General features: G+C 41.7%; 1 protein-coding gene across 5 annotated transcripts in view; it reads right to left on the bottom strand.

Annotated features, from left to right (window-relative positions):
• LOC128318432 (UDP-glucuronosyltransferase-like) overlaps positions 1–13,223 on the bottom strand; it is a 28,874-nt gene that overhangs the window by 12,136 nt on the left and 3,515 nt on the right. For 2 of the 5 annotated variants that reach the window (XM_053234566.1, XM_053234564.1), the window contains exon 1: positions 1,154–2,609. In XM_053234566.1, coding sequence (XP_053090541.1) covers positions 1,154–2,014 — 861 coding nt within the window. In that variant the 5' untranslated portion in view covers positions 2,015–2,609. Of the gene's footprint in view, positions 1–1,153; positions 2,654–6,714; positions 12,651–13,010; positions 13,114–13,223 lie in introns of those variants that run through there. The other 3 variants (XM_053234568.1, XM_053234567.1, XM_053234565.1) reach the window with 3 other exon arrangements.

The raw sequence follows: 13,223 nt of genomic DNA on the forward strand, positions 1-13,223 counted from the left end.
CACATGAGTTTTGAGATCATTTTTTTTATGTGTAAATTTCCATTCTATTCCTTTTTGCAACTTTTAATAACACAATAAAACAGATGAAAAAATAGATATATTTCCAGCAGTGTTCAGAAATAGACCCTAACATTATTCATAATGTTATTCCTTCAAGTATCTTTTATCACAGACTTTTCTTTAAACTTTTCCTTTTACTCGCAAGTCATGCTGTAGCTTCGATAGTAACATTAACTAAACTTACACCACAGTGCTGCTGAAACCGGGAGTCTTGGTCAGAAGGTGTTGATTAATTTTCTATAACAGCAGCTCTGACAGTAGTGCAGCTGCAACTCACAGGTTTATATTAGGTACAGATATTTAAAGAATGGATTAAAAGTGCACCAATTTGATGATTTTTTTTCATAACATCACTGTGTAGTCGTAGATAAATCAGCAGGTCTGCAGCAATCAGATCAAACAAGAGCGCTATGAGGGAAATGCTGTGTAATACCGACTAATCAAACACACGATTTGGTTGATTTAAGCTAATTATATAATATATTATTTTCTATAACAGAGTTTTAATGTTGTGGCTGTACAGGTTGTTTCCAGGTATCTGATTTCTTTATCGTGATTTTTCATACAATGATTTTCCTCCAACAAGAACACAAATTAGCTGTAATTAGTAGGTGTTGTGTTTACAACACACACACACAGACTCAGAGGTAGAGTACCATGAGAATTTAGCCTTCACCCTGATTTCACTGTTAATGAAGTTTAATCGTTATTAGGAGCGCAAAAATACATGAATGTTGAGTGGGACATCTATCTATCTATCTATCTGTCAATCTACCTGTCTGTCTGTCTATCTATCTATCTAAAATTAACAACATTAAATGTAACTATAAATGGATAAAAAGTATGATGATCTTAATAAATACACAATTGTAATCATTATTAACTTGCTGTAGTATAAGAGGAATAAAACACTTAGGGATGTTATATCTTAGGAAAATAATGTTGCTAACGTAATTCTGCCAAAATGTCTGATTGTTGTTTTGTTAACAGAATCATATGAAGTCACCATGGTGCTGCTTTATTAATCAAATTTTTAGCTAAAATCAATTCAAGGTTAAAAAAAAAAAAAACTAAATTAATGATCATGACTCACCGCAGGCAGAGGTTTCTTCTTGGCACAGTTGATGCCCCCAATTCTCACCATATTGGGCATTACAGGTCTCGGGTACTCAAAGGTGAAGTCATATCTATGAAGCCAAATCGCAGCATGTCCGAGGACATCTTTAAATGAAACATCCTTTTTGAGATATCTGCTGGTGAGTTCATCAAAGCTGGAGAAAAGTACTCTGCAGAGAATAGCATCGAATCCTGCCTTAAGCACGTTCTTGACCCTCTGAGGAAACGTCATGACGTCGGTGCTGTCTATGAAATAGCGCGGGACGTAGGACGGAGGCGACGGGCTCTGAGCGGCTTCCAGATCCAATCCACGGGGAAGTCCATGCAGGAAGTAAACTGCAGGAAGAGAGAAAGCCTTGGCGATGATGGGGCCACAAGGCAGGAAGGGATCGGTGAGCATGATATCAAAGTGTTCTTCACGCAGGTTCTGCATCAGAGGCTCATTATACAGCAGCGCCTCGCATCCTTTCACCTGCATGTTAGTAAAGCTGAGGAGCCCGATGACATTCTCCAATAAGTCAGAGATCTGTGGCGCTTTCGTAATGCTCTCCTTCATACTTTTCATGCTGCCATCATGCAGTTCAGCCTTGGTGTAGGGAACCTTAAAACCCCGAGCGGTGTATGCATCAGAGCCGTGGATCAACACACTGGTCTCAGGAACCAGAACCACCATTTCATGTCCTCTCCGAGACAATTCCTCCACCAGGATCTTCATACTGAGCCAATGGCTGCCGTCCACGGGCATCACCAGGACCTTCCCTCCTTCCACTGGTCCTAAAAAGCTGCAAAAATAAAGCTGCAGCCAGAGAGCTGCAAGAAGACGAGGCATTTTTAGCATAATGTGCTTCAAAAGTTTTTAATTAAGTCTAGAGAAAGTGGATTTTGCAGAAAGCACAGAAGAATGTAAAACAACGAGCAGAAATGTAACACAAGACAATACAAGACAGTACAATGACTACTGGGACAGACAATGGGCATAGTGCAGCGCTGACCAGTACACAGTTCTGTTTAAAGTGAACCTAGTGACAATAGTGCAAATAGTACAAGAGTACAAAACAAGTAGCTGAAATAGTGTAAACATAAGTGTAAACATAAGAGTAGCAGCCTATGTACAGTATGGGTAATGTAGCAGCATAAACGTGCAAAAACTTGCAAAAAAATTGCAGAGAGGATGGAGGATGCTCAGTTGTGTGTATACTGGTATATGTGTGTGTTCCTTCAGCCCAATTTCTGAGTATTGGAGGTATTGGAGGTATGTGTGAGTGTGTTCTTTCAGTTCAGTTTCTGAGTATTGAGGAGTCTGATTGCATGGGGGAAGAAACTATTGCACAGTCTGGTTGTGAGGGCCCGAATGCTTCGGTACCGTTTACCAGATGGCAGGAGGGTAAAGAGTGTGTGAAAGGGGTGTGTGGGGTCATCCACAATGCTGGTGGCTTTGCGGATGCAGCATGAGGTGTAAATGTCCGTGATGGAGGGAAGAGAGACCCCGATGATCTTCTCAGCTGTCCTCACTATCCTCTGAAGGGTCTTGCGATCCGAGACGGTGCAATTCCCAATCCAGACAGTGGGCAGTGAGCTGCTCAGGATGCGCTCGATAGTCCCTCTGTAGAACATAGTGAAGAGCATTCGAACATATGTGTCTTTATTGTCCAGGTGGGTGAGGGCCAGATGGAGGGTAGTGGTGATGGCGTCATCTGTTGAGCGGTTGGGACGGTAAGCAAATTGCTGGGGGTCCAGTGAGGGGGGCAGCATTGTCTTAATGTCCCTCATGACGAGCCTCTCAAAGCACTTCATGATGATGGATGTAAGTGCAACGGGACGGTAGTCATTGAGGCAGGACACTGGAGACTTCTTTGGCACGGGGACGATGGTGGTGGCCTTGAAGCACGTTGGAACAATCACTAACACAAGTTCCTACCAGGAATGTTGTCTGGTCCAGTAGCCTTCCGCAGGTTGACTCTGTGTAGAGTCTTCCTCACATCGGCCGTGGTTAGACACAGCACCTGGTCATTGGGAGGAGGGGTGGTCTTCCTTGCCGTCACGCCATTCTGTGCCTCAAACCGAGCGTAGAAGTCGTTCAGCGCATCTGGGTGGCTGTGGATTCTCTGAGCGTGTGTGCGCTTTGCCTCTCTGTTACCCCGGCACAGTTTGGCCCTCGCTGTTCTTAGTGCCGCCTTTTCGCCTGATCTGAAGGCGGAGTCTCAGGTCCTCAGTGGCGCACGCACATCTGCAGTCATCCACGGCTTCTGGTTGGAGTGTGTGGTGATGGTCTTGGAGACAGTGACGTCATCAATGCACTTGCTGATATAGCTAGTCACTGATGTCACATATTCCTCCAAGTTGGTGAAGTCGCCATCAGTTGCCGCTTCCCTGAACATGTGCCACTCAGTATGTTCAAAACAGTCCTGAAGAGCAGAGATGGCTCCAGCTGGCCAGGTTTTCACCTGCTTCAGAACTGGTTTGGTTCGTCTGACTAGCGGTCTGTATGCTGGGATTAGCATAACAGAGATGTGGTCTGAGTAGCCGAGGTGGGGGCGGGGCTCCACACGGTACGCGCCGGGGATGTTTGTGTAAACAAGGTCTAGCATGTTCTTCCCTCTCATTGCAAAGTCCACATGCTGATGAAATTTAGGGAGAACTGACTTGAGATTTGCATGGTTGAAATCTCCGGCAACAATAAACAGTCCATCGAGGTTTGAATTCTGCAGCTCGCTAATAGCCCCATACAGTACACAGAGCGCGTCTTTAGCGTTAGCGCTGGGGGGAATGTATACACTGATTATGAGGACAGTGGTGAATTCCCGTGGTAAATAAAATGGTCTGCATCTAACAGTCACAAACTCCACCAGTGATGAGCAGTAACTAGAGACTAGCACCGAGTTCTTGCACCATTCCGTATTGATGTAAACACACAAGCTGCCGCCGCGAGCCTTACTGCACAGAGCTGTGTTTCTGTCGGCTCGAAACTAGGCTAGCCCGTCTAGCTGAATGGCGGCGTCTGAAACTCTGTCACTGAACCACGTCTCTGTGAAAACAAAGATGCAGCAGTCTCTAAACTCACATCGTGTAGTTTGCTGGAGTCGGATGTAATCCAATTTATTGTCCAGGGAGCAGACATTGGAGAGCAGGATGGACGGAAGAGCCAGCCGGCTACGGTTTGTTTTTAGCCTAGCACGAACCCCCGCCCTCTTGCCGCGCTTCTGCTTTCTCATGCACTGCTTGCGACATCCCCTCCCCCGGCCACCGGCATCAGACGACTCTGAGGGCTGGAGGCCTGGTCCCCGCAGCAAGCCGAGATTGCGTAGCTTCTTCAGCAGATCATCATGCAGAACTGCTGTAGTGTTGTTTCTGAAACTATCTGGCAGGAGTAATCAGAATGCTGATGCCCTGTCTAGACAGCATCTCCCGTGTACAGAGGAGACTCAACATCTGTTCCCAGGGGCTGTAGTTCCTATGGCCATAAAATGAGCAGTGCAGGGTGAGTTGATGACCCATGTGTGCCAAATGACTGTGTTTCCCTGCCATTCCCCAGTCGATATGAGGTCGCAGCAGGAAGGATACCAGTAATATTGGTATTTTGGAGACTAAAATTGCCTCCTAGTCCAGAAGAACGTAGACTGCAGTTATTTTGCCGGTGGGGTAGAGAAGGAAGGGGTGCTCTATCACTGGGTGTTTCACCCAGATGGTGGGGAAGAAGCCTTTCAGGTAGTGTTACCAGAGGCTCTGAAGGCACGGGCATCAAGGGGTCGAGCGTACTACCCAGTTGGTGTGGGAGAGATGTTACTGGCCTGGTACGTCTGCCGACATTGCCGACTGGTGCCAGGAGAGTGAGTGGTGTCAATGTGCTAAGGACACCCTAACTGTTCCTAGGCTGTAAGGTGTCCAAAAGTCTCACATTACCCCATACCATCCGGCCAGGAATGGCCAGTGCAAACGTTTCAATCAGCTTGCCAGCTTGCCAGCTTCTCAGAAGAGAGATTGGGAGCTTTGTCTTCCCCAGGTGCCCTTCTGTTACAACACTACCCCCACCAAGCCACTGGAGAGTCGCCATACTACCTGATGCTTGGCCAGGAGCCTCGACTCCCGGTGGACTTCCTTCTTGGTAGGGTTCAGGAGCTGGCAGAAGTTATTGTGCACTGGTGGATCTTGTAACACCAGCATAGGCTGCAGGTAGCCTTTGAAGGGGCTCAGGAGTGGCTGGAAGTCACGGCCAGTCGTCATAAGGCTCGGCATGATGCGCATGTTTGCAGTGTGCCACTTGAGGAAGGTCAGCTGGTTTACCTTCGTGATTTCAGTGTGAAAGGTCAAATAAGATTCAGGATGTGTGGACCTAGGTGGTCTTTCAGGGAGAAGTTTATAATATTGCGCCAGTAGATGACCTTAGTAAGTTAAAGCACATACATCATTCACTGCTGAAGGTCCGACCTGGTAGGGTTCCTCCCGTCCCTGTTCCAGGTAGTCCTTCAGTTGAACTAGTGTTGCTTCCAGAGGAAGAGTCTGATGATGGGGATCTGTTTGTATTAGTACCTGAAAATGAGTTTAGGCAGGCAGATCAAGCTGTGGTTGGTTCGGTTCCTCATGGTTCTGAGGGTGGGCAAATTGAGATGGCTCATGTGGTACCTGTGGCATCAGAGGCACCTCACTTGGTAGGAGGTCATCTGCCATCTGCAGTTTACTTCCACCAGGAAGGTCCGACATGGACAAGTGGAGGTGTAGTTCTGAGAACAGGAAGAAGTATGGCTGGCCATCACTCTAATTTGCATCACCGACCACGAGCAGTGGGTGAAAGGTCACAAGGGGTGGCCGCAGATTCTAACCCAGTGTCAAGTACAGCCTCTCTTTGGTTTCGGCCTTGGGACTGAAGAAGGGTCATCGTCGGGGCGCTGATGCAAAAGCTGGGGGTAGATTGTGGCAGAATGAGGTAATTCTTCATTGTGGCATAATGTGGCAGTTGCATCCACCAATCAGCAGCAACTTTTGCCTATTTAAAGATGTTGGTGGTGGATAGCTAGGGTGCATCATTTCCGCTGCCTGCCTGCGGGCTTCCGGGTGTCTGATGGTGTTTAAGGTACAGGTTGGCTTCATAGCCAGTAGCATTTTTTAGCTAATAGTTTGTTTCATGCTTGTTCCCTAGCTTTGGGACTTTTTGTGTCTTTACCGCACATACGTTCACCATACTTCTCAAGTAAGCTTTTTTTTGGTGCTATTATGCTTTGCAATGGTGTAGTGAGCTTTATGGATGGCAATATAAAGTGTTTTACTGTGTCCCTCCATCAATCCCAGTAAGCCGGCGATTTGGGACACACGCTGTGGATTGTACCGTCTGAAAGGGGCGTATTGTTGGTGTGAGGCCTTCTAACCTGTAATTCACTTTTGATTTGATTTGGTTTTGGTGATTGTGTGCTTACAATCTTTATCTCCTTCAGTCTGTTGGATGTGTTGATACGAATCGTGTAAGCTATGTGGCCCTTAGCGGAGTGTGCACGAGGGTTATAACTGCTTTGCTGCTTCATGTTGCAACTAAACTGCTGTTCTTGCCTCAACTTCTGCTTCTTGCTGGGGTGGCCGTGCTCCCCTGCTTCTTGCTGGAGTGGACATGCTTCTCTGCTTCTTGCTGGGCAGACATGCTTCTCTGCTTCTTGCTGGAGTGGACATGCTTCTCTGCTTCTTGCTGCTTCTCTCTGCTTCTTGGTGCTTCTCTGCTTCTTGCTCATCACATGTATAAACAAGAAAAACAGTCAGGCTCAGAAGAAACACTTTTTTTCCCTTCAATGCACAGGCAGGAACAGTATTGTCTCATATTTCCTTCCGACTGTGTGCAAAGGAAAAGGGAAAGAAAAGTAAAGGAAGTGTTCTGTTGCAAAAACTTTAAGGAAATATTCATAACAAGATTCTTTACATTCATGAAGTACTTTTTACTGATAATATCTCGAAATCTATACTACTTTAAACTGTACTGACTAAATAAAAAATTAAAGCAATGTCAAACTAACAGAGAAATATCACTAACACAAGTTATTCATTTCGTTAACAAAATATGACATATAATATTACTCAGATTACTCAGTAGTGTGGTTAAAAAAGTAAGCTAAGAAAAAGATAAACAAATGTTTCATTTAATTTAATACATGGAAGGAGTCTCCAGTGTCAGTGCTTTGTAACAGTCAGAAGTAAATTATCTCAATATTTTGACATGTCAAACTTTTAGATCTTTCTCTAAATCAATCTTATTCTCTAAATTAAGAATATGATATAATAAATTAGAATTTCAGCGTATTGCTGCTGCCATATATACTGTATATGTTCTTCAGTTCCTAACAGAAAATAATACATATTCATAAATAAATAATTGTAAAGATCTGCAATTGTGAGACTGAATGTTTTAAATATTAAATAGTTTAAAATAGAGTCTTTTAATTCCTGAGTCTTTTAAAGAGTTTTTATTTCAGCTGTAACAGAAGGTAACATTGTTCCTGGTGGTACAATTTAAAATAGTTAAAATATATTGAAATATTAACATGTATTTGTTTGTGACTGTGAAAACATAGCCATACATTTCACATATATCGAATCATAAAGCACTTACTCAAGATGAAAGAATGAAAGGTGAACAAGACAAACAACAAAAGAAACTGCAATATATTCTTAAATACAGGTATAAATGGATGTTTCCTAAAATGTACTAATATTTGCAGATATTCTATGAATATATTTTGAAATAAACTGCGTCTCCATGTGAACTGATGTATAAAAGATGCATTTAAAGCAACTGATTCACGACATGATTTAGACATGTTTCAATTGCGTACAGTGCAATAAAGCATGATTCAGGCTTGCTCAGTGTTTATAAAAAAACAATTAGTATTATTATTATTATTATTAGTAGTAGTAGTAGTAGTAGTAAAAGTAGTAGCAGTAGCAGTGGAGGATAATTTAGATGCAGTGATGGCTTCAGCCACACGGTGGTGCTGTTCATACATATGTTGAATATAAATTGACAGCTACAAACTCAAATGATGTTTTTTTTTTAAATAAAGATCTTAAATCTTTATTCCTTAAAATATATATCTGTAAATACATTTTAAATGACAATTCAATGACAAAACTTCTCAAATCTAAAAGCCGAAAGTTAATTAAAAGTTACATTTCTAATCTTGTTTAACTGATTTTTAAAGTTTGGATTAACTGTTAAAAATCTGTTGTCAAAAACTGGTGCTGCATTTACGTTCACAATGCTTCAGTGACTCATATAGTGTTTCATTAACACATACAGTGTCGCATTAACACTTAGTGATGCATTAACACACACAGTGTCGCATTAACACTTAGTGATGCATTAACACATAGTGATACATTAATACATACAGTGTCACATACTGATTGCACACTTGTTATTGCAAACTGATAATGCACACTTAGTGTTGCATTATCACTTAGTGTGGCAGTAACACATACAGTGATGCACTAACCCTTAGTGATGCATTAACTCATACAGTGATGCATTAACTCACACAGTGTCGCATTAACACTTAGTGACACAATAACACAGTGTAGCATTAACACTTAGTTAATTTGACACAATAAAGATTAATTACAGTAAGTCTTGGTCCAACACTGTAGGCTTTAACTGTAACTGTAACTGTTTTGGGTTGATCACTTTCTCCATACAGACACATACAGGGTTGCCAGATTGGCCAGTTATCTTGTACCTGGATAATTTGCAATAACATTCTGTTGGTAAAATATGTAATTGATACACTTTATTTATACCACATTGCTATTGAAATCTTGAATCAGTGTTGATTAATTTTCTATAACCTCCGCTCTGACAGTAATTGTGACTCAGATCACAGGTTTGTATTAGTGCACTTGTTCTAATCTCTTATTGTTTCTATAGTAACAACCCATTCGCAGAGACTTGTACAGCAGACGCTCCACATAATCTAAGCATAATAATAAACAAAGTAAGAAAACTTGTTATTATAATCTCTTAAAAAAAATTTACCAGTTTAACATAAAATCAGGATGTTTTTAAAAAAGTTATAGTTTTTTTTTAGTCATATATATATATAAATATATATATATTTGTCATCGTACTTGGAATAAATAGACAAGGAAAGAAGACAATGCGAGTCATGTTCTTTCTGGGGCAGTCCGCCCTCTAAAACCCTCTTAGAGCACTGTCCAGCCCGTGCCTACTGCAATACCACTGACCACCACATAAGTAAATGTTTTAGCATCCTTAAACTCACCAGAGCACTCACTGTGCAGGAGGCCTTCTGGCAGCAGGCTGGGATCTGAAAAGGCTCTGCAGTCAGTGTAGTGGTCAGCACCTTCAATTCTTTTGCAATGTCCACCAAAGGCAAGCCCAGCATGTCTATCTAGATCACCCTAGTGCTGCAGGAAGTAGTTCCCATTGGAATAGAATTTTAAACACCTGTGATATAATGGATTATGGGTTTGAAAGGACAATCCATTTGCATCCTGCAGCGTGAAGGCTTTGCCGGAAGGCAAACCAGAAAAAATAAGCAACATAGCAAACAGGGTCAGGGAAAGGCTGTATATACCACTTGTACAGATTTAGCTTATTTTGAATCTCACCTTCACATTGATTGATACACTGAACCATGTAGAATTATAATAATCTGTCTCATTAATGTAGAACTGAAAGTCAGTAAAAAATAGTATAGAGATGGGCTTCTGAAAGTGTTGCTTGGGGTGTGGGAGATGAGATCTCACCATTACTTCCTGTAATTTTAATGTAACCACAGAGAGTTCATCAGAGTTGAAGTCTGGAGTGCAGACTGTAGAAATCTACAGTAAGAACACATTGAAGGCTCTTTGTAGAGCCAGCATCTTTACAGAAGGGAACACAAACAAAGACAAGTGAATCGGTTTATGAAAACTCAATATTTTTGTGAGACAGCAGACTTTTATGGTGTACAGCAATTGTATACATTCTGTATTATATCACAATATATCACATTTCTGAGTTTACTCCTGGTTTGTCTCCTTCCTGGCTACTCTGGGGTACCATATACTCACTTCACTTCACCTTATACACCTTATGAAGACCACTTCTCTTCTTTCAGGTTCTGGAATCAGGGTGAACCCAACAATATTGGGGATGAGAACTGTGCTGTATTTGGCTTTCAGTCTGATCTTGCACCAAATTGGGTTGAATCCTTAAATAAGCAATATGTTTGGATCTGTGAGAAGAGGATTAATATCCGAAATGTTGTATATGAGTGAAAAACCCAAACTGATTTAGGATTATAATTTTTTAATTACTTTGACCTATACATTGGTGGAGAGAGAAAATAAGTAAAGCCCCATCCTGTTTCTGGGAAGATAGTAAAGAAAGTCTAACTGTTCATAGCTATTCTGTTATTTACTTTTGCTGATACACTTTATGACTTGATATATATTTTCATATTCCTACTTTTATGGAGAATCTTAACCTTGTAAAATCTGATTTTATTGATTTCTACAGTTAAAGTGCTTTTTTTAATTCCACCGTATAACAATTAATCTAATTTTCCAAATCATATTTGTTGATTTTGCACATGCATGTGTTTGAGCCAAAGGAGATTTTTACTAAGAATTAAAGGGTTAATACTTATGCAACCAACAAAAGTCTGCCCTACTGTGTAATTAACTTTTGTGTCACAATAAAAAGAATACTTTGCACCTTGAAATGTTACACATATGTGTACATGAAATGATAAAATTCCCAATTAAGTGCCAATTACAAAATGTCAACATTTCAGTGAATATATCCAAGACACTGTATATTATATATATACTTGTACCAGGACCACATGCAGAGAGAAATAAGCTTTCTGATTACTTTGTAACTCTGGATGGCCTTTTTGATTCATCATGTCCAGCAGTAAAAGACCTTAGTGTGATTATTGATTCTAGTCTTTCACTTGAAACTTATGTAGATAATATTACTAGGATAGCCCTCTTTAATTCACAGAAATATTGCTAAGATAATAAATATAATGTCACTACATGTTGCAGAAAAACTATATCATGCTGAATGGTCTTGTGCTGCAGTACCCTTAGTGAACCTTTGGTCTTTTATGATCCACCACGCCTACTTTGATCAAAAGGTGCAGACTCATTGTGGGTACCATGAAAGATAGGGGGCAGACCTTTCTCTTACGAAGCGCCACAGTTAGTGTTCGGGACTCAGACACAGTCTCAGTGTTTAAGTCTAGGCTGAAAACATGTTTGTTTAGTCAAGCCTTTTGTGAATAGTTTTCTTAGGTAAAGGAGCAGATCTGAAGGGTTCACAGGCATAGAGTGTTGTGGTGAACTGGGATGTTTGGATGCTGTCGCCCCCCCAACTCTCACACGTTCACTCAGGTTTGTTGACGGTGGAGTGGCTGGCAGCTTTATGTCTCAGGGCACCCTTTTATTCACCTTCTGGCTCTCCCTTTTAGTTATGCTGTCACAGCTATTCCTGCCGGAGTCCCTGCTTACAAACCACTATAGGACAAGAGCATAACTAATAATCTGTTTCCTCTCTCTCTCTCTCTCTCTGTGTCTGTTGAGCTACAAGTTATTCCTGCTGCCTGGTGAGATGTCAGTGATCCTGACTCCTTCTGCCCTCTGGATCGCTCTGATCCTTCTTGATGCTGTACTTCTGCTTGGAGCCTCGCTCACTTGACAATCACTTGCTGCTGTTGAGGATGGCTCCACATGGATAGCCTAAAGATCGCCATGAGGTTGCTGTGGATGTTACCACACTGATCCCCTAAAGATTGCTGTGGATGGTCTCAGCTGAATAGCCTGAATTGCACTTCTGACAACAGATTCAGTCTTATCTGTTATTCAGTGGATAACTTCACTTGGCTACAAAAGGGTTAAAGCTTAAAACACTAATGAAATCATAAAAGGCCCTAATGCTCATACTGAAGATCCTTTCAACACAATCAGTACTGTTTGGCTTTATAGCGTACAGGTGTGGGTGAGTTATAACTCATAATCCCGCTCTCCGGAATCACCCAGATGAGGATGGGTTCCCCTTTGAGTCGGGTTCCTCTCAAGTTTTCTTCCTTCTGTCATCTCAGGGGGCTTACTCATTAGGGATTTACAGATTTCTGTAAAGCTGCTTTGTCACAATTTTTAAGCTTGATAGAAAAAATTGATTTAATGAACTCAAAACATTCCCCTGGGGGGCATGATGGCTTAGTGGTTAGCACATTTGCCTCACATCTCCGGGGTTGGGGGGGTTTGAGTTGTATGTTCTCCCCATGCTTCGGAGTGTCCACTGGGTACTGCAGTTTCCTCCCCCAGTCCAAAGACATGCATTGTAGGCTAACTGGCTTAAATTGTCTGTAGTGTGTGAATGGGTGTGTAAGAGTGTGTGCAATTGTGCCCTGCGATGGGTTGGCACCCTATCCAGGGTGTCTCCTGCCTTGTGCCCCGAGTCACCTGGAAGAGGCTCCAGGCTCCCTGCGACCCTGTGTAGGATAAGTGGTACAGAAAATGGATGGATGGAAAACATTCCCCTTTTACCATGACAAAAATCAATGGCTCCACAAGTGAGAAAACATATTATATAATTGTTCTGACTGTATAATTGTTCTGACTCTCTCCTATGGAGGGTTTTAAGACTGAATGAACCAAAAAAGTAAAAATAAATATGTGAACTTTGTCATTATATCTGACATTATAACTGTCATATAATATAGTATAAATCTTATAGTGTGGACCAGATATACAACAATTGTGATATGGAACACATTGAGCATTTTTCAAACAAGAAAAGTTTTGAAAATCTGTCTCAATTAAAAAATGTTCTCTCTCCATTTTTTCTTCACCTGTTCCTCTCTGCTGCTTATAATCACCAGGTCTGCTCCTTTTCCCTCGCAGTCGTGTCTGCTCTCACTCCAGGTCTTCTTCCCAGTAGAGATGTAGTAAATACTGGAATTTAAGTACTTCAGTTATATTCTGCTGGATCATTTCTACACCATTGATAGGAAATGCAATTAGGAAAAAAAATATGCTGCTATTTAATTAATAAACCAACACGT

Source organism: Pangasianodon hypophthalmus, chromosome 5 (assembly GCF_027358585.1).
Source record: "Pangasianodon hypophthalmus isolate fPanHyp1 chromosome 5, fPanHyp1.pri, whole genome shotgun sequence".
Taxonomy (NCBI): domain Eukaryota; kingdom Metazoa; phylum Chordata; class Actinopteri; order Siluriformes; family Pangasiidae; genus Pangasianodon; species Pangasianodon hypophthalmus.